This window comes from Calypte anna, chromosome 11 (assembly GCF_003957555.1).
Source record: "Calypte anna isolate BGI_N300 chromosome 11, bCalAnn1_v1.p, whole genome shotgun sequence".
Classification (NCBI taxonomy): domain Eukaryota; kingdom Metazoa; phylum Chordata; class Aves; order Apodiformes; family Trochilidae; genus Calypte; species Calypte anna.
The window spans coordinates 10,050,261-10,069,925 of NC_044257.1; the positions used below are offsets into that span (position 1 = coordinate 10,050,261).

The 19,665-nt window shown below is 36.5% G+C and overlaps 1 protein-coding gene and 1 non-coding gene across 2 annotated transcripts; both read left to right on the forward strand.

The window, feature by feature from the left end:
- Nucleotides 1-236: 236 nt before the first annotated feature.
- Nucleotides 237-18,116, forward strand: WDR88 (WD repeat domain 88). The gene is made up of 11 exons (XM_030458010.1): nucleotides 237-284; nucleotides 732-842; nucleotides 3,929-4,017; nucleotides 5,875-5,938; nucleotides 6,393-6,531; nucleotides 6,896-7,025; nucleotides 9,503-9,687; nucleotides 11,002-11,084; nucleotides 13,275-13,343; nucleotides 13,745-13,837; nucleotides 17,760-18,116. Exons 1-11 carry the CDS (start codon nucleotides 237-239, stop codon nucleotides 18,114-18,116), a joined length of 1,368 nt encoding a protein of 455 aa, XP_030313870.1.
- TRNAT-AGU lies at nucleotides 18,094-18,167 on the forward strand. The gene has a single exon. It is a non-coding gene; the product is annotated as a tRNA-Thr (tRNA).
- Nucleotides 18,168-19,665: the final 1,498 nt, after the last annotated feature.

Here is a 19,665-nt window from a genome sequence, read left to right on the forward strand (position 1 = left end):
CTGAGGTGCGGAGCGGGGCCCCAATGGCAGCGGGGTCCCGAGGGGCCCATCTGGGGCCAGAGCTGGAGCCTTTCCTGGCAGAGAGCTGCTGGGAGGGCCCTGAGGCGGCAGCGCAGGTAGTCTGGGGAGGGAGGGCTTGGGGCAGGCCTGGAGGGCGCCCACCCGCCTGGAGTCGGGGCTTGGCGGGAAGGTGGGGGTTGGAAAGCTCTGCATCGCTTTTCGTGAGGTAAATGCTCATGGAAGCGAATTTTCCATTCGCTCTGTTCACACAAACGTGCTGGACAGTAATGGACAATCTCCCAAAAACTTTTTTCTAATAATCTTTGACAAAATTTGTAATACAGTCTTGGCTAAAATTTTTGTGTGGCCTTGAGGGCTTGGTGTGCCGCCCTTTGATGGGCCAGAATCATGGAAACAAGTGTTGAAAAGGCTTGAGAGAGACTTCATGGAATTTAAAGGTAAATACTGCTTTTCATGAGAGGAAGAAGAGTTGGGAAACCAAATCTCCTACCCCTCCAGAAAAATAAAACCCACATCCATCAACCTTTCTTTCTCAGCCAGACTGGTAAATCTGCTCCAAGCTGGTACCAAGGAGAGAATGTGAACCCTTCTCAGGCAAATGCAATATTTTTCTCCTCTGGTTCTCACTTTCATACTCCCCCTCGTGGACCAAGCTGTAAAAAATATTTTAAAGGAAAAATATTCCTAATCTTTGCTCTCTCCCTTTACAGGTCAAATTTAAAATTCTGAGAGGACACAGTGATACTGTGAGTTCCTGCCATTTTTGCTTTGAAGACACAAAAATACTTTCATGCTCTTATGATAAAACAGTGAAGCTCTGGGTATGTTATGAATGCAACAGCAACACATTATTAAAAAAACCTTAAAGATGAAATCAAGGAAGGAATGTTACACAGGCATGTAGATTGACTGAATCATCAAAGAGCCTTTAAGATACTTTACTGAAGTATAAAAATAGCAACTGTAAAATTAGCTACCTTGGATAACAGCAAGATCTGATCTGGGGAAGTGCACGGGTTCTGGGTGATGTAAATTTAGTCTAAAAGATAGCTTGGGGACATATATTTATGTGAGTCCTAGAATTTTATGCAAGCAAATTATAAGGTAGCTATGCTAAATAAATTGTGGGCATGAGATCTGGCATATATTTAACAGTCACAACTTGATTCAAGAATTAGTAATGAATTATAGGAATGCCTTAGTATATGATATGAATGGAGATGAAATGACTTTGAAAGTGTCTAAGATTTTGACTACTTACCTAAATGTTACTAGGTTTCTACCATAATCTAGGCCTTTTTTAAAATATCCTGAAAAAGCCCAAAGCCCAAGAACACCAAGAATGTAAAGAGACTGAGAAGTTTTGAGCTAACCAGCCTTAGCAGATCAAAGGGCTGGAGTTGGCCAGATGGCCAGATTCAAGAAATTGAGAAGTCTAGGATGAAAAAAGTTCAGTCTTGAAATTATCAGTTCTAGAGTAAATAAATGTGGAATTCTTAAGCAAATATTGTAGATAGGAGTAGTAAAAGTCTTTCAGGTTGTTATTCATGACATCTACAGTTTAATAACTGTCAGATTGACAGTTCCAAGCTTACCTTCTTCATCTGAAATCAGAACTGGAATTCGTGTGTTTTTTCTGTCTTTAGTGATATGTCTTACAAGTAGGCAGACTGAAAGACCCCAAAATCCAAAATTATTTTTTTTAAGCACAGTAGGTCCATGAACATTCTTTTTGCTGCAAAGACTGTAATGTACCACTTGCCTGAAACATGGGAGGGCTGATCTAAGATCATTTTATCTTTATAATTTTCACCTAAGATCTATTCAGCACTTTTGAATACTTATTTTTCAGATAGTCTATCTAAAAGTATTTTACTGAGTATTGAGAACTTTCTGGTAGTGATGAACAGGAAAGATAATACTCAGCTATTTTGGTAAGATTGATTTTACCTAGAGAATCCTGATGCCTCTGCTGAGCAGCTGAAACACTTAGAATTTTGGGCAGTATTGGAGGCCTTGGCTGTGACCAATCCTGACAATTTCACATTGGCCTTCTCCCTTTACTTTCCCCCCCACCACCACTTTAAAGATAAGGTATCAGATGATTGAGTTGTACTGAGAAAGCATTTGAAATTCCTCTTGAGAGCAGGTATCTCACTGGCAATCTGCACATGGGTTGATAAACAATGAGTCGAGGAGTCTAGGCAAGCAGTTGTGACTGCAAGGCTTTTTTAGGTCAGAAAAATAGAACAAGAACATATGGTAACTTTTTTCCTTCCCCTTGGTCTTAGAGGCATTCCTGGTGATTCTAGTTTCAGTTGTTAGGTCTGTAGTGCATTGAAACACATTCAGAAAATTAGTGAAAAAGTGAAAAATATGTTTCCTTTCACTCCATTTTCATCTGGTAGCAAGAGCTGCCAAGTTAGCAGGTCCTTGTGAGGGAGCAGCTCTAGATCTGAGACTTGACAGTTGGTGTTAGAAAAGGGAATAGTAGTCAGAGGTGCAAGATTTTATTCTGACACTATAGACAAATGAAAGAGCACATGCACAATGAAGGGAGTTTGTTGCCTGCTTCCAGACTGATTCTGAAACCTTGATACTTGCACATAAAAAAAAATCTAATTGAAGAATTTAGGTAATCATGGAAATAGAAGATTATTCATCTAGATGAAGGTATGATGGCTGGTCCTGTGAGGCTTTGATCTGTGAGTTACTTGGCTTGTCAGCAGTCCTGTTGTTTTGATGTTTACAGGCAGGCTCCATGATCCATTTGTAAAACTTGATTTTTATTTGTATTACTCAAGAACTTCAGTGCTGTGCTTAAGGGTTAGTACTGCACTATGCTCAGAACATCATATGTGTATGACAGAAAGATAGTCCCTTCCTGAAACCACTTGAAACTTTCTGTGTAACATGGTATGTAGATAGAAGATGCTGGAGAAATATAATGGCCTCAAGTTGCAGCAGGGGAGGTTTAGATTGGATATGTTAGAAATACTTTCTTCACTGGAGGTGTTACTGAGCATTGTAACAGGCTGTCCAGGGAAGTGGTTGAGTCACCATCCTTTAAAAGATTTGTAGACGTGACACACAGGGACATGGCTTAGTCATGGACTTGGCAGTGCTGGGTTAACAGTTGGACTTGGTGAGCTTAAAGGTCTTTTCTGACCTAAATTATTGTATGATGAATGGACCAGTAATGCAGTATGGGCCATCATCACAGCACTTCAGCAGTCTGTTGATTGAAATAATAAGAATCTCAAAACAGACATTTAAAGGCAATTTGGTATTTTCAGTTCTTCACAGGTGACTCCTTCATAACACGAAGGAGAACTCACAAATGAAGGGAAGTTATGTCTGGGGGTAAATCACAAAGGGCTTTGTTTTTGAAAACAAGAAGCTTGTATTTGTGACTGAGAATGAGGAATCAATGAAGGAACACAGGGAATAAAATAATATAGGCAGTAAAGGGCAATCTGTGAAAGCATTGCACAAGCTCATGGAACTGCATCTGTAAAGAAAATGATGTTGTATTAATTGGTGCATGAATGGCCTTGAAAGTTCTAATTATTTAAATCAAAGTGGAAAAGCATATATTAGTTTATGAAAACTTGTCAGGATTTAGGTATGGATGTGGATTTAAGAGTCTAAGGAGAACTCTTTTCAATAATTTTTTTGTGAAAACTGTTGTGATGGGATGGAGATAAATACAAGTCCAGGCACTGGACTCTATTTCAGTCTTCTTCAAAGGAAAAAAAGGAATAGAGAGTCTGAGATTGTAAAAGCAACTGAAGTAAAACTAACTTTATTGATTTTGCAAGTTTTGCTTTCCCTTTTTCTGTCATGCTTTGTATCACTCTATAATTAAGTAAAGCAGTTCCTAATCAGTAATTTGGATTTATTCAAGGATATTGAGCAAGGTTTTCCTATTCAAGTTTTTGAAGAAGAGCACACTGCCCCAATTTCTGAGTGCAGCTTGACTCCTGATGACAGAAGGTGACCATATTTTATCTTAATTAATTTTAAAAAGTGTTTTGATTTGGTTTTTTTTCCTCATTTCAAGGTTTAATTTCAGTGCATGTGGAAACAGTACAAAATTTGGAATAAAAAATTACTTTTTCAGTCCTTCCTATGGTTTCCTAACTTTTGCTACATCAAATTCAAACATCTTTTACTTACTTTTTGCTCCGTGATAAGTCATCCTGTTATAATTTTGTGTTACATCTCCCTTCCTCTGTACACTCCTCCTACTTGTCTTCCTTCTTGAACTTTCACTCATGCTGTCTGTACTCTGCTAGCAGACTGTTCACTGCCAGACTCCTTCACCTACATGAACTGCCATAAACCTCACCTTGTTCTCACCAACAACTTGTTCAGGAGCTCTTAATTCTGATTTGCATATGGGATCTGCTGAATTAAACAAGAATGTTTTTATTGTCCTAAATGCATGTTGGAATAATCTGATCGATTACGCTCTTTTAGGGCACAGGATTTGTCTAATTCTGAGTTACCATGGGCTGCAAGTCTATGTTTGCCATATGTTGTGGAAGGGGGATGTAAATATATGTCATTTGTATAAAACCAGCACTGAGTTAGCCAAGGTTCAGGGTTTCATCTGTCATTGAGATTTATACCTTCATAATAGTTCTCTTATGTCTGTATTGTTAATTACTATTCCGTAGCCTTTCCATTAAGCCTGTCTTGTCAATTAAAGAAGAAATTTATCTTAATCCATTGTCAACCTGTGGACATAATAATTAAAACAACTGCAGCATATATTAACGTTTGATTAAGTAGGTCATGCAGTGCCTCCATGGGTACTATTTCTGGCATATTTTATCATCAAATTACAGTTTAAAGCAGTTTTTATCAGACTGTAGAGTTGACTGATCAGTTTTTTGATCACTGAATAGTACACATGCCACATGCTATGCTGCCTATTGCAATTTTGTTTTTTTGTTGGTTTTTTTGTTTTTTTTTCCTAAGCAGCAATTAAAATACCATTGTGTACAGCTCTGGAAATAACTTTCTAATAAAAACCACTACCAGTTCATAAACTTCACATGGTCTTTTGCATTACATGTTTCATTTAGGAGCAGAGATTATGTTGGTTGCAGGAAGTACACACATATGGAAAAATAAGAATATGAAAATATTTGCCTGTTTTTACTTGTTAGAGTGTTAATGTATCAAGTTTCTTGGGCAAAATGTGTAAAATTGACAGTTTATGAACTTTACCAAAATAAAAAATTACAATGGTACTAAAACATTTGTCACATCCCATGACTTTCAGTATAAATATTGCTTTCTATATTTGGGAATATTTTAATAAAACTGTAAGGGCAAAAATTTTTACTTCTCATTTAATGGAAATCTGCCAGATTTAGTAAACCTTATTGAATGGCTTTGTTGTCTAATGTGGCTTTGTGTTTGTGCAGAGCAGTGTTTGTGTCAGAGTGTTACCCAGCAACATAACCACTGAAAATAAAAAAACCAAAACCCTGCTGACAAGAATACATCATGTTCATTAAAGAAATGACATCATAATGGCTTTAAAATTATTATAATGTCAGAAATAATTAAATATCTTGTAATGGATGAAATGAAGCTGAGTTGACTGCTTGCACTGAAAATTACATACATGACATTTTTATTTTTAGTTTCTATCTGAAATATAAATATTTTTTTCAACTAAGCTATGCATTATTTATTGCTGTAGCATTTTAAAATCTCTTTTAAATGAGTGGGTGTGAGGATATCAAATCATTGTCAGATTTAAGTGCCATTTATTTTTTAAAATACTTTATTTTAAGTGAAAACATTGATTGCTGTTTTCATTAACGTTATTTTTAGAGTGGTAACATCTTCATATGATAACACTGTCAAGGCTTGGGATACGGAAACTGGAAAAATACTTGTATGTATCCTTTTGAATGCATCTTGCAGAAGGTACAGCTGTAAAATTCAGGCTTATTGCTTTGTTATTGATAAATAATTATCACAATATATTATAGCTAGAGTAGGTGGCTTGATTTTTAGTCCTACTTTTGGTGCTGATAATTGCTTGATCTTTGGTAAGTCTATTGATGAACATGTGTTTAGATACAAATAGATAATAATAACCTGTCTCAGAAGGTAGAGTTAGGATTGGTTAGCATTTCAGGAGTTGAAGAGGATGGTCTTGTTTAAATTTAAGTTTATTGCTAATGCAAAAATACATGTCTTTATATCCAGTTTTTCTATCATCTTTTACCAAAACAAAGTAATATCAAAGGCCTTCCCTCTGAATCTGCTACAGATGATAGAAAGTTTGCTGCAAAACTCTCTCCAACCCTTGAGGATGTTTCTAAACCCTTTTCTTTTCTCTTTAGTGGACAGTAGAACATGAAGGCATTGTAACTTCATGTGATATTTCTCGTGATGGTAGATATGTGGTATCCAGTTCAGACAGAGAAAGTACCATACACATTTTTGATGCAGTAAGTGCAACACTAGTGGCACATGTCCGAGGTAAGACCTTGACATCTTGTTTATGCAGCTCTTGAATTTTTTTTAATTTCTAGCAGAAATTTGAGAAAATTAATTAAATTCAGTTCAGTTCAAGTTACTTGAGCAAGGCAAAAGAAACTTACCTATAAGACATTAAACCCAGTATTTTTCAGAACAGGCTTCTAAAAAGATGATGGGTCAAAATCAGTGATTCTTTTTGAAGGGTAATTTCCCTGTGAAGGTGCTTCCCCTCAGGACTGTCAGTCTGGGACTTTGCCATTGCTGCAGAATGAGCTTCTAAAAAGTTGGACAGTCTCTGTGTTCTGAGATACAGATGTAATTATTCTGAATAACCAATAGTCTCACTTGATGTTTTTTTGTATAGGTCATCACAAAAGTACAATCACAAGATGTTGTTTTGACCCTGGTTACCAAAGAGTGACTTCAGTATCATATGATAAGACCATAAAGCTGTGGGATATGATTACACAATCCACCTCAGTTACAATTCATGAGTAAGAAACTGTTCTAGAGTTAATTATCCATGGCATTATTTGCATCTTTCACAATTATCAGTGAGACTTATGCTAAGATTTGTACTAGAGAAACTGAATAATAGTTGTTGAACTAAACAGAGTAATACACAAGCAAATGACATATCTAGAAAGCATGAATAAAACAGTCCACTCAAGCTTCCTGCTGTAATAACTGAAAAATTGTTTTTTGATTACTGTAAGCTTTTCTAGTACTATTTTTTAGAGCTTCTAGATTCTTGCATAAAGAGAGGCAGAAGACAGCATTTGCCATATGGTATTGCGGTGTAAACTTCTCATTCTAATTTCTACTAATTAGGAAAAATGTATAATAATTGATAAATTAGTAGATAAAATATTACTTAGAATACAGAAGTCTTTAGAAACATTATGGAGTGCGGAAAAGACAATACAGAGAAAAAGGAGATGATGCTAATTAATCATGAGTTCTTAAAAATAATTTTGTGATACTTAAGTATTGCACTGCAACCAGATCCCCATAACTCATCATAAAACTCATGGTCCTCAAAGCAATCACAGGATGATCTGCTCTTCTCCTAAGGTACTCCTGTGAAGACTTAGTACACTTCCAAACAATTTTTTCTGTTGGCTTGCTGGGTTCATATTTAGGAAGTTTTTCCTGATATGTACAATATTGGCTGCAGCTTAAGCTCACATTTATATTTAGATCCACTTGAGTCACGGATATCATATTATCACCTGTTTTACATTTATATATATCTCAAAAAACTTTCATTATATATGCCAAATATCTTTTCAGTAGAGTAAACCATCCTTATTCATTGATATTTTATTATTATTTCCTATTTTATTGGCCATTCATGTTGATTTCTGAGATCTTTACAACTGGCCCACATTTTTCTTGAGCTGTATGTTCCCACAATGTAAAGAGGATTCCCTCTAAATGGAAAAGAATACAAATTAATTATTGCATGCTTCTCTGTGAATGTGCCTCTGTTCATACATCCTGGGATGAGATTTACTCTTTTTTTGACAGCATGATGGGCAAGACTTGCTATTTTTTGCATCCTTTTTTTTTTGCAGAACTGTGGTATTGTTCCCACCCCTTTTCTGTGCAGTTGATTAATTATGTTGCTACAGAATGTCAGACTCAACAAAATTGACCTGATCAGGCAGCATGCATATTAGATAATTGACTAAACACTGGAAGAATCCTGCAAACTGCAGTGATGACAGCATTCGTTCCTGTAGAGACTGCTGCAAACATTTTGTTGATAATTTCTTCAATTTGTGAAGATAATTTTGAATTTTAATCTTCTCCCTTGTATAACTGCAGACTCTCTTGAGCTTAATTTAATGTCTGCACTCTGTCTCATTACCTACATTGTTAATGGAAGTATGAAACAGGACTGGATGCAAAACAGATGCTGTGGATCACAGTTCAGTGTTTACTTTGGCTGTCACAGTGAACTAGTTATGGCTACTTTCTGGGTACAGAGATAATTTTTCCAGGTCATTTTTCCTTATATGCTTTTGGAAAAGGCCGTGCCCAGTGCCAGAAGCCTGGCTCAGTATGATCTCCTGAGCTTTCACATGCTAAACTCTTGTATCTCTCTCTGAAATCAGTAATGCAGTGAAGACATTGTGTCAATTTAAGATATTACATCATTTTAAGAAGGAAGTAGGCAACAACAGAGCATTTCAAATCAGCCATTAAAAATATCAGTGACTTTAAACACAATCAATTTAGCTTTGAATTCTTAAAAAAATAATCAGAGAGAGAGAGAGACTGCCTTTAAACACTGTAATAAAATTGTCTTTGAGAAAATAGGAATTACTTTGGATGGGGAATTCAGTTTGGAACATTGTAATGTTTCTTTTAAATTGTAGTGACTACAGCATTGTTTCCAGTAAGGAATGCTCGTAATCCTTTCCCTGCTGTAGATTTCAGGAAGCACTAGAGTCCTCACTCAGTTCTGGAACATCCAGATTTTTTTTTTCTTCTATCATTACTTCCAAAATTAGCCCTTAGTCTGGAATTGTTTAAACTTTTCCTCTTAATGTTTGAATTGAAATTTAGATATAGATATAGATGTGTGCTACTTGTTTTATGAATACTAGGTGGGTTTTTTTTGTAATTTCCTTCTAGTAAAATGTGGTTGTGTTGTAGCTGCTGAACAATTTCTTTTTAAGTTATGTTCAACAACAACAAAAAAAAGCTGGCCACTTGTCACTTAACAGCAAGGTTTCAATGAGTTCAGTCCTGCAACATGACCTAAAACAATCAGGGATTTAAACTTGTGCTGGCTCTGAGGTTGTGAGCAGCTCCAGAGACTATTCATATGGTTAAAATTGAGAATATGCTTAAGATGCTTTACTGGATGGAGTCAGGGTGCTTAGTGTTGCAGAAGGATCTTTGAGAGAGATGTAATGGTAAAAAAAGCTCACTCTTCCTGTATTTTTTGTCTGATCTCCAGGGGACACAGCAATGCTATCTCAGATTGCTGTTTTACCTCTGATGGTCATTATTTGTGCACAGCATCCTGGGACAAAACCTTAAAAATATGGGATATAAAGACAGGAAAATTTGGGTGTCATGAACCTGTTTCCTTGAATCAAGGACATGAAGGTTCTGTTAGTTCCTGCCTTTTTAGCCAAGATGGTAAGTTATCTTGATACTAGTGCATGATATATCTCAATACCTATGTAAAGGGCATCTCAGGTAAACCACAAGTGCCCCTCTAATCATGTGGATAATGAATTCATAATTTCCAAGATAACATGTTTAATTATAAGAAAATGATGATTATGTAAATTGAAGTTGATCGTCCGTGTTCTGTCTTAATAAGGCAACTGGAACATTGCCTAATTGATACACCCATCAGGAGGTATAATTAAAAGATCATAATGGAGTAAAAGTAAAATAATATGTTACAGTATTAACTTAGCACTTGCAGATAATCTCTTAATATTGGTTTTGCTGAAAAAAACCCAACATGTTCAGTAAGTACTGTATTGATCTGTAATAATTATGAAAATGTGTATGTCTTTGTTAGTACCCCCAAAAGAAATGTTACTTCACAGCCCAAACAGCATATGCTTGGTCATGTACTTCTGAAAAACTTCATGTTCTTAGCCTGTTCTTAGCTACACTGGTGGAGCTCATAAACTAACATGTTCAAAGCAAATTGATGATTTATAGCCTGACAATTTGGCACCTGGAACTTGGTATCTCCTTGATGCTCCCATGAATATGCTCCCTAATTTACTTCTGTCTCAGTGAGGGTAGTGGAGAGCTTGTTGCCTTAGTTCCAGTACTTTCACTAGATCACAGACAGCTCTTAGTCCCTCCACAACATGAAATTAATGTTAATGCAAATTGCTACTATGCTGAAATAGCTTCTCTTCACCTCACTGAGATAGAGTAAGATAAATTTCTCTACATTGTGATCAAATTGGCTTTTTTATTTTGCAGCTCCACATCTGAATACTCCAGTAAAGGTGAATCCTAAACTTCTGACAGCAGGTTAATCTGCAGTCACACCCAAACAGTGCCTTTGGAGTTAGGCAACACAAATAAATAAATAGCAACGCTGAGGGGGAAAATGTACCTGTGGTTTGAAGGCATACAAATAGGCCCATGAGTACTGTAATCTGAAATCATGCTCTCCACTCTAAACTCTTTTTTTTTTTTTTTTTTTTTCACAATTGACCTAGCAATTTTGGAAGTATTCTCTATATATTAATTTTTAAAAAAGGTGTCTCCTCAATTTTTTAAGTCAACAAAATTTTCATGTGTGCTTTTTTCCACTCAGTTGTAAGAACATCAACAACAAGTAGCAAAAAGGAACTTTTGCTATCTCTTTAAGGCGTGACTAGTTCTTTTTTTGAAGTCTGACTCAACTATTAGAAGGAGCCTCTTTTATTGCTTTGACAAAGCAAAGCTAAAATACAGTATTCTGATTTTACATTTCAGCATCGCTTGTTGTGTCTGGTGGATATGACAAAACTGTAGCTGTATGGGATACAGATGGAGGCTATAAAAAGCTGAGCTTAAAGGTACTGAGCTCTTATTCGGTTACTAGTTTGATCAGAAGATCTAAAATGTATTGCTGGTTTACAAGCATTGCATATTTCATTATCTGACAAATACCCTTGCCTATCCTTTTTAGATACAGGCAGGAATATCATAGAATGATAGGGAAAAATATCCTGGATGTGGGTGATTTAATTTCCTAGAGCAGTATATTCTTATACAGTTAGCTACAAATGTATTACTTTCGTCAAGTCAGTTGTTAATAAGCTATTACATTTCTCTTTTTATGTACAAGCTTATCTAAGGATTATGCTGAATTGAGTTGTACCTATGTTTTAGAAGAGAGTTTCTTCCAGCAAATAACAAGAGCCTGGAGAGTGCATGTGTTAATTTTGAAATGCCACACTCTTGTATACCTATATTTTTACATACAGATATGCTTATGTCCACAGAAAAGAGTATGCTAAAAGGGTAGCATTAAAAACTTCAGTAAATACTGGTGTTGAGGTTATCAAGCTTAGCTCAGTCCTTGGGTTACATAGTTGACATTACTGCTTATAGTGACAGGGGTGTAGTCCAACATGTTACATACAGTACTTGTTGGGATGGACAGTTCTGTAAATGAGATTGCTATGCCTGCACAGAGCTAGGATTCATCTTTTCTTCCATATTCATGGAAATACTACCCAAAATTTGAGGTGGTAAGTAATACCATCACAAACTTCAAAAAAATCCAACTTTTGTTAGGTTTTTTTGTTCCATCCTGACTTTATTTTTTACATATCTTATTATGATGCCTTTCATTAATTTCTTATTTTAGTGGAAACAATACACAAGACTTGAACTAATGATCAGACATACGGGTCAAAGGACTGACAGTATTCATAAAGTCATGTGCATGCATTTTGCAAATACAGATTTCACAGAAACCAGGCAATGTCAGAGTTCAGATTTTCAACCTTGGTTCTTTCCTGTCTTTTGAAAATAGGATTTAAATGGACTTTTTTAATTTCATACTTCATATGCTTTTCAAGGCTCATGATCAAACTCAGCTGGAAGATCTCAGGGAAGACCACTTGCCTTCAAAAACTTGGGCTTAGAAGTAGCTTCTAACTGCTACTTATCCAAGGTAGCATTTTCACATAGGAGAGCTTGTAAGCCTGGGTGCCTCACAGCCATTACCTTAAATGTAAGCCTACCTACCCTCTGGAACTGAAACTGTACTGAGTACACATTTTGAGCAGTAATGATACATATTCACCACAAGCATCCATGCTTTACATAATACAGCTACTGCAGACTTCCCAGTTCCAAGTTACCCAGTTTCCCAATTAAAAAAAAAAAAAAAAGGCATCTGTTTAAATGCTAATATCTTTGTCACTATGGAGAATTCCAGTTTAGTATCCGTGCCTTGATATAATTATATTCTGGGCTCGTAATTAAATTTAAAAACATTTTTTTAAGATTCTTCTATTAAACCCATGTTTTATGTATGCATGTGTGACTGTGCTGAAAACATGTATGTTCATTTATTAATTGTATTTCTGTGGTGTGGCATTTGACTATCAAAATTACACCATGTCTTCCTAATCTCTAAGAATTTTCTCTTTTAATATCTTTCGTGTTTTAATCTCCCTAGCTAGAGTAAATAATTCACTTTAGATTTTAACCTGTTCCTATTCTTATGCCAACTCAGTGCTGTTAACCTCAGATCAGCTGTGCTGCTCTTGTTGGAACCAGGGTATCCCATTCAGCTTCTTAATGCAGCACGATCAATAACTGGTTTCCTTTTCTTAACAATGAGGAGAAGCTGCTGTTTGTTTCCATAGCTTTTCCTTCTACTAGCACATGATAAACAGCCTCAAGATTTTTTAGCTAATAAGTATTGGAAGTAAACTCTGTCTTTACAATCTTTTATCAAACTGTATGAAAAATAGAAAAGACCTATCCTTAAACCTATGGAAACTGTAGCTAACATTCTTCTGAGCATCACTGCTGGGGTTCTGCTTACCAGAGATAGTAATCACTGCTGTTTTCAGATATATGGAGGGAAGTACAAACTTCTTAGGAATGTTTTTTTCTTGACTGGACATGAAGCAGTCAAGTAAGATTTATCTTACTGCATTTCAAAGGGGATTTATGGTACAAATAGTGAGCTATGTTATAATAATAAAAGCTTTTTCCTTGTGTTATAGTTAAATTTTACTTTGTAGGGTCATTGGGACTGGGTGACAGATGTTGCCATTACCAAAAACAAGAAATGGGTTCTTTCAGCCTCAAAGGTAATAAATAATTCTTGATGTGGTTTCAGGAGCTAACTTTTCAGTGAATGGGAAGATTTCATCCCTTGTTTTCAGCTTTTTAATTTTATTTTATTAAATTTAAAAGTGGTTGAATTGCTCATAAAAGTGCTAAGTTGTAATCAGTATTTACCTCATGTAATTTCAGGAAATCTTTAAAACTATTTGATAATTATTTTTATTCTTAGTTATTTTAAAGTATGCAGGCAATCTAGGATTGCTAAATATTGTTTCTATATATATGATATTTAAATGTGGGAGGGTTTAGCTCTCATGTTGAGAAGGCTCATCTGCTGAGGTAAGATTTCATCCTTATAGCAATCATGTAAATCACTCTTTTGGTAGTATGCAAATATATTAAAATAGTTTTATCCTTTTCTCAGGATTCTTCTTTGATACTGTGGAATATTGAAAAGATAGATAATTTTCCTTCAGTGATAGAAATCAGAGAAGCAAGAAGCTCCAAAATTACTCAGGTACACTTTGGGTTTTTTCCCACACCTCATGCTTTATTCAGAAAAAAAAATCTGTATGTTAAATGAAAGCTGTCAAATTTCTAGGCTTAAAACACAAATTGATTGTGTTTGTTCTCTCTGTGCAAAAATTATCAAATCCTTTTTTGAGAATGGGATGTAATAATGATGGTTATATTTTTTAATTGATTTTGGTAAAAACACTGTATGCAGTCATATATAAACTGCATATATAAACAAAACATAAACTGCATATATAAACAAAACATATATAAACAAAAATAAACATCTTTTGGTTTTCTACACCTGATGGTTCTGCAGAGTAATTTGCCACTTACACAGGAGTGTTACTGAACCGAGGCAATTAATATTCATGTGCCCCTGGACATAAATCAGCTTATATGAATTCTGAGCCATGTCTTTTTAAAGCTGAGACTGTATGTATTCTGACTTCTGAACCATGAATTATAAACAGGTGTTAGGGAAGAAGAACATTAACAAGCTTAATGCTATTGAAATGTGCTTTTCATTACAGTCCTTCATTTGGTTTTGGTAGTGGATTTGCAAGACTTTGTGTATATTTTTCTTCTTGTCAATAACTATTAAGTGAAACTGCATGAAAAAGAACTATCTTTTAAATTTCTCTAATGTTATTATCAGACTTTCTTGTTGAATAGCAGTTCTTCAAAAGCAGTGAGCAGCTTTTTAAGCTTTTAAATAATTTTTATAAATGTGCCCTCAGTGAAAATATTTACATTCCTCAAAGTATCAACAAAAATTTGAATATAGTTAAGATTGGTACAATCAAGGGGTTTTTTGGGTGTATTTTAGCAATGCTTAAAGCATACCAAACAATAAAAAAAAATTTTTTTTTTTAATGGTTTCATGAGTAGTGAATTGAGCTCTGAAAGAAGTGGATTAAAGTTGATCAGCATGCTTGTAGTCAACAGGAAAACTTCTTTGTGTTGACTGCAGTGGGTTAATATTAAATGTAAAATTATTGATATGTATCAGTTTTCCATCTTCTATTTTTCTTTCTCTATGTCTTTAGCCAGACAATGATCAGCTTAAAAAAAAGTAAATATAAAAGCCCCAAATCTCACCTAGTGATAAACACCAAGACAGAAGAGTTGAAAACTGGGTACCCATCAAACCACCCAAATAGTAAAATGTGAGGCTGTATTGAAAGAAATAAAGTCAGAGTTGACAAAAAAGTATAGTTTTATTCAAGAAAAAGATCTCTAAAGCATTCATTACAGGAATGAATTTTGAGCACCACTTCTGTGTGAAGTTTACAACAGCTGTACATACACTCAGTGCATCTCAAAAATTTGGCCTAGATAGATGTATGCATACAGACTCTACCTTGATGAGTGAAATAATGCACATTTGTCACAGCTGATTAACTGAAATCCTATTTTTTGTTGTATTTACACCAGTGTGAAGAATGTGAAAAACATTTCTTATGCCTGCAACCTAGTGACTCTGAAACAACATCCAAGTGTGTGTTCTGTCGTCTGTCTTCTCCAGTGAGAAAAAATGTGCCATTGCCATCTTCTGTTTCTCCTGATCTTTAAATTACTCTAGCAGACTTGGTATGTTAACATATTTACATATAAATGGAGTGTCTATACATCTTTATGTAATACACAGATAAAGCTAAGACTTTTCCCTAGCGTTGCTCAACCATAGGATCCTGTATGAAGAATAGTAAAATACATTGTACCAAGCCATTAAATAGCTATAATGTATCAGGTAAAGAATAAAATCTCCAAGAGTAGAAATCTTATTTATGCTGCTTGCTGCTAGAGACTAAAACTACTTGCTTGTCCTTTGGGAAATTCTAAACAGTATTAAAGGAATGCACTAGATCCAAGTTCAATTAATTAAAGAAAATATGTAGATATGTACATGACTGGCAGGTTTCCTTCTGTTCTTTAGATAAACTATTCTTTCTTACTATGGAAAAAAAAAATCTTTGCTGTCAGTGGACATCAGAAAGAGTTTTGTGAGTAAAACCATGAATAAGACCATGACCTTTTTTTCTAGCTTGTTTTCATTACCACCTAAAAAAATTTTATAAAGGAGCTTTCAGGAATTAGGCCTAAGTTGTGGTTCATGTCTCGCATGATGCAGCACAAATAGTTCTGTGAGGTAAAGGCTCCCTCCAACAAGGAGCATGGCATTTCTTCTACACTTTCTTAGGGACAACCCTGAGAGGATTATATCTATTCAGTATATGTGAGTATGTCAATTAATAAAAGATTAAGAGTTTCAAAATATTTGGAAGCTTTATGGCTAAAAATAGTGTTTTCACCCCTTTCAACACTGCTTTCTGAAGGGAACTTAAAGTGGGGAAAATAGCTTGAACTGGGCATGTGACAGCCTGGAATGCAGTTAAGCTGTAAAATACAAAAAAATTGCAAGTAGGTAGATCCTTTTTCCTTGTTTAAATTATGTGACTTGTGGAGCAACAAATACACTTGAATCCAAGGTTAATTGAAAAATAATTCTAGGAAATACCCTGTTTTGTACAGATTTATGGCTTTAAATAAGTGTTAGGTGATAAATTGTATTATTTTCCAGCATTTTTCCCCCTTTTTATCCCTTAATTAAATATTTTTTTGTTACAGAGACCAAAAGAAAATGCTTCATCTGTGGTCCTGACTTTTTTTTTTTTAACAGATCGCATAAAATACACATTTTATAGCTGAATCAATACTGAACTAATTTCTATGTGTTAGAAAAATTAGTCCTAGAATAATTAATGTTATTTTAGACTTGAAATTGTTCTTTCTTTACCCTTTCCAGCTGGAAAATCAAAGCTCTATTTTTTCTGTTGAAATAGGAAAAAAAGTAGTTGCACTATAGAGGCTTGGTTCATTTTGCATTAGGAATGTCACTATGTTGTTAATTTTCTTTTGAATGAATCCTCTTTGTATTTCCCAAATTGAAAAAAAATACACCCCAAAAAAGGAAAAATCAATTCTTATATCCTGAATTTTAATAAAAGCAATAAGTTTTATTATTTATTGCTGTTCTCTGACTATTAGCATTGCCTGTTTTGTGCTTGGGTGCCATAGGAGTTGTCTCAGGTTGTCTTCAGCCCTGAACTGATCTCACCTGCAGCAGTTGGCTCCTATTTGGATGCACCGTAGGTTTTGCAGACAATATGATAATTATGGACAATTCATAACCTGGAGATTTATCTGCACTTTTTCTGTCTCTCATATCCCTGAAATGTGATTGATTCACCCAGTCCCCATTCTTATCTGATGAGAAAGTTTAAGACTGTTTTAAACCAAGTCAGTGTGGCTTCTGTAGGAGATACTTTACCAATAGCATCTGTGAGTTGGTTTTGGATGTTAAATGTCCAGAGCAAGGTCTGAGCCTTGCAGGTTCTGACTGCAGTGCAGGCTTCTCATCAGCTCTGTTGATGAAGATGATCCTTGGGCTGTGGGACAGGCTCTGTTTGGTCATGGCTCAGTCTCCCCTGGTGACACCGTCAGTCTGGTGGTGTAGCGTGTCCTCGTTTGCTGTCTGGTGCCGGGAACAGTCTAACGAGCCTTGACAGAAGGTGTTTTACTGGTGGCTGCATCAATTCTGTGGTAGGAATTCTAGTTAGCTCCATAGAAAACTACCCAAATCACTTTTTTTCTGATTGTTTATCTTGTAGGAACATTTGTGCGTTTGCCCAGGCACTCTATTGCTATGTGTGTGCACCGAGCATAAAGCACATAAGCTGTTTGTGTGTGCATGCATATTATGGCTTAATTTTTGTATCAGTTAGAGATCATTCCAGCAGGTAATTGAGGTCTCATTTTCCCTTGGTATCTTCTGTTGTGAGCCTTGTGCCACCGAGACGCTACAGTGGACTGGAACGTAGCCGTGAGCAATCTAAACTCAGTATTTCTTTGAAATGCAGACACTTAGGTATTTCCCTTTTGTATTTGTACGGCTGGTGCCCAAACAAGCGCTTACGCGTGTGCGCAATGCCGAGTCACGCACAGAGAAGTTCCTCTGGCAGAGCCGCAGCTGCGCCTTTGAACGCTGCCGGGGGCTGAGCTGGGTCCCGAGTCCCGCCGGCTTGGGAGGGCCGGTCCGCTGCTGGCGGTGCCGCGTTGCGGTGCCGGGACACCGAGGCAGAGGGCTGGGAACTGGACCGGTAGCCGAGCCGGTAGCGGAGCCGGTAGCCGGGCCGGGAGGCGGACGGGGACGGGAGGGTGGATTGAGGCTGCTGGAAGCGCAGGCTGTCGGGTGGCGCCGTGGCTTAGTTGGTTAAAGCGCCTGTCTAGTAAACAGGAGATCCTGGGTTCGAATCCCAGCGGTGCCTGCGCGGAGGTCTCCGCTTTTTTTTACCCAGGGGCTGCTGGGACTGAACAGGGTCGGTTGGGGTCTTGGCTCGCCGGCCGTGAGTTGGAGCAGCCCGTGAGCTGTACCGGCACCGGAGCGCCCTAAAGCAACGGCCCGGCCCGGCCCTGCAGTGCAGGCGGGATCCGAGCCTCCCCCCGAAATGGCTCTCAAATTCCGTTTTTTCTTATCTCCAAATCTTCAGTAGCGTTTCAGCTAGGCAAACGAAGCCATTCTTTCCTCCCATCTGCCACCTTATAGTTAAAGTGTGTGTGAAAGGTTTCTAAGGTAGTGTAAAACTACTGAACAAAACCCTAACGGTTGAGCTAACTGTGCATGTTGAGTGTGTGTGGGTTTCTTGTTGGTTTTGTATTTTTTTTCTTTAATTTTCTTATGGGAATAGGCCAGACAAGGGCCTACAGTAATATTTGAGTTACCGACTTGTCAATTATGTTAAAACTGCATTAAAACTTACATGTGGTTTGCCAGGTAGCAGTTGGCAACAGCTGTCTTTGCATAAATATTTGCATTTTTATTTTTAATGTGAGCTGCATCAGCTTCCTTCTCCCACTTCTCCCCAGATGTTACACCCAGTGAAGTAAAGTAGTTGCACACTGTGTATAATCATTCCATCATCTTCTCTAAAACACAGCAAGTAGTGCTCATAGACCCCCTGGCCCTTATGCTGCTGGTACTTTCAATTTTGTACTTGAAAATACACACATATACACAATTGTGATCTGTTTAATTCTTGCCCAAAGACCTGTTCTCTGCTCCTCAGCTGCTGTTCAGCTCTGGCCATGCTGCTCTAAACTTTGATCTCTTTTGCCATCTGAAAAGTTAGAATAATACTGATCTCAAAGACTTGCTGGGAGAGTTAATTAATGTTGCATGAGGCTCCTGGAGCTTTTGGATAAAATCAATATTATTAAAATAATGCTTTTTATTTTTCTTCTCAGTAAGCTCTGTTTTTTTCAGCCTCTTCGATAGTGCTGGTGCCAGGCTCACAGGTGCATTTGGACTCTTTCTGGGAAAAAGGGTCTGGAATGACTTAATCTCATTGATGAAGTGCAAAATCAACTTGCAAACAAAACTTGAAGGGTTTAAATAAAGGTATTCCTTGAAAAATTAGTTTGTAGGACTATTTTAGTCTTCTTGTTGAAAGTGCTTACTAGCTATTTAGACTATCTTATGCTTACTTACAGGAATATATGGAATACATATTAGTACAAACTGGTATTTTTCTGTCATGATACTTTCCTTTTTTAACCTCTCAAAATATTTCAACTTTTTGCATGAAGCTATGTCATTATTGTATCTCTATAGGACTGCTATTGCCTGAGAAGAGGTAAGTGTAGTAAGTAGCTTATGATGAGTATTTAGAAAATACTTTTTCTCATTGTAAAAAACACTGGGTTTTTTTATGTCAAACTGAAACCAAAACGCCACAATATGTAAGAAAGAAGAAGGCACACCATACT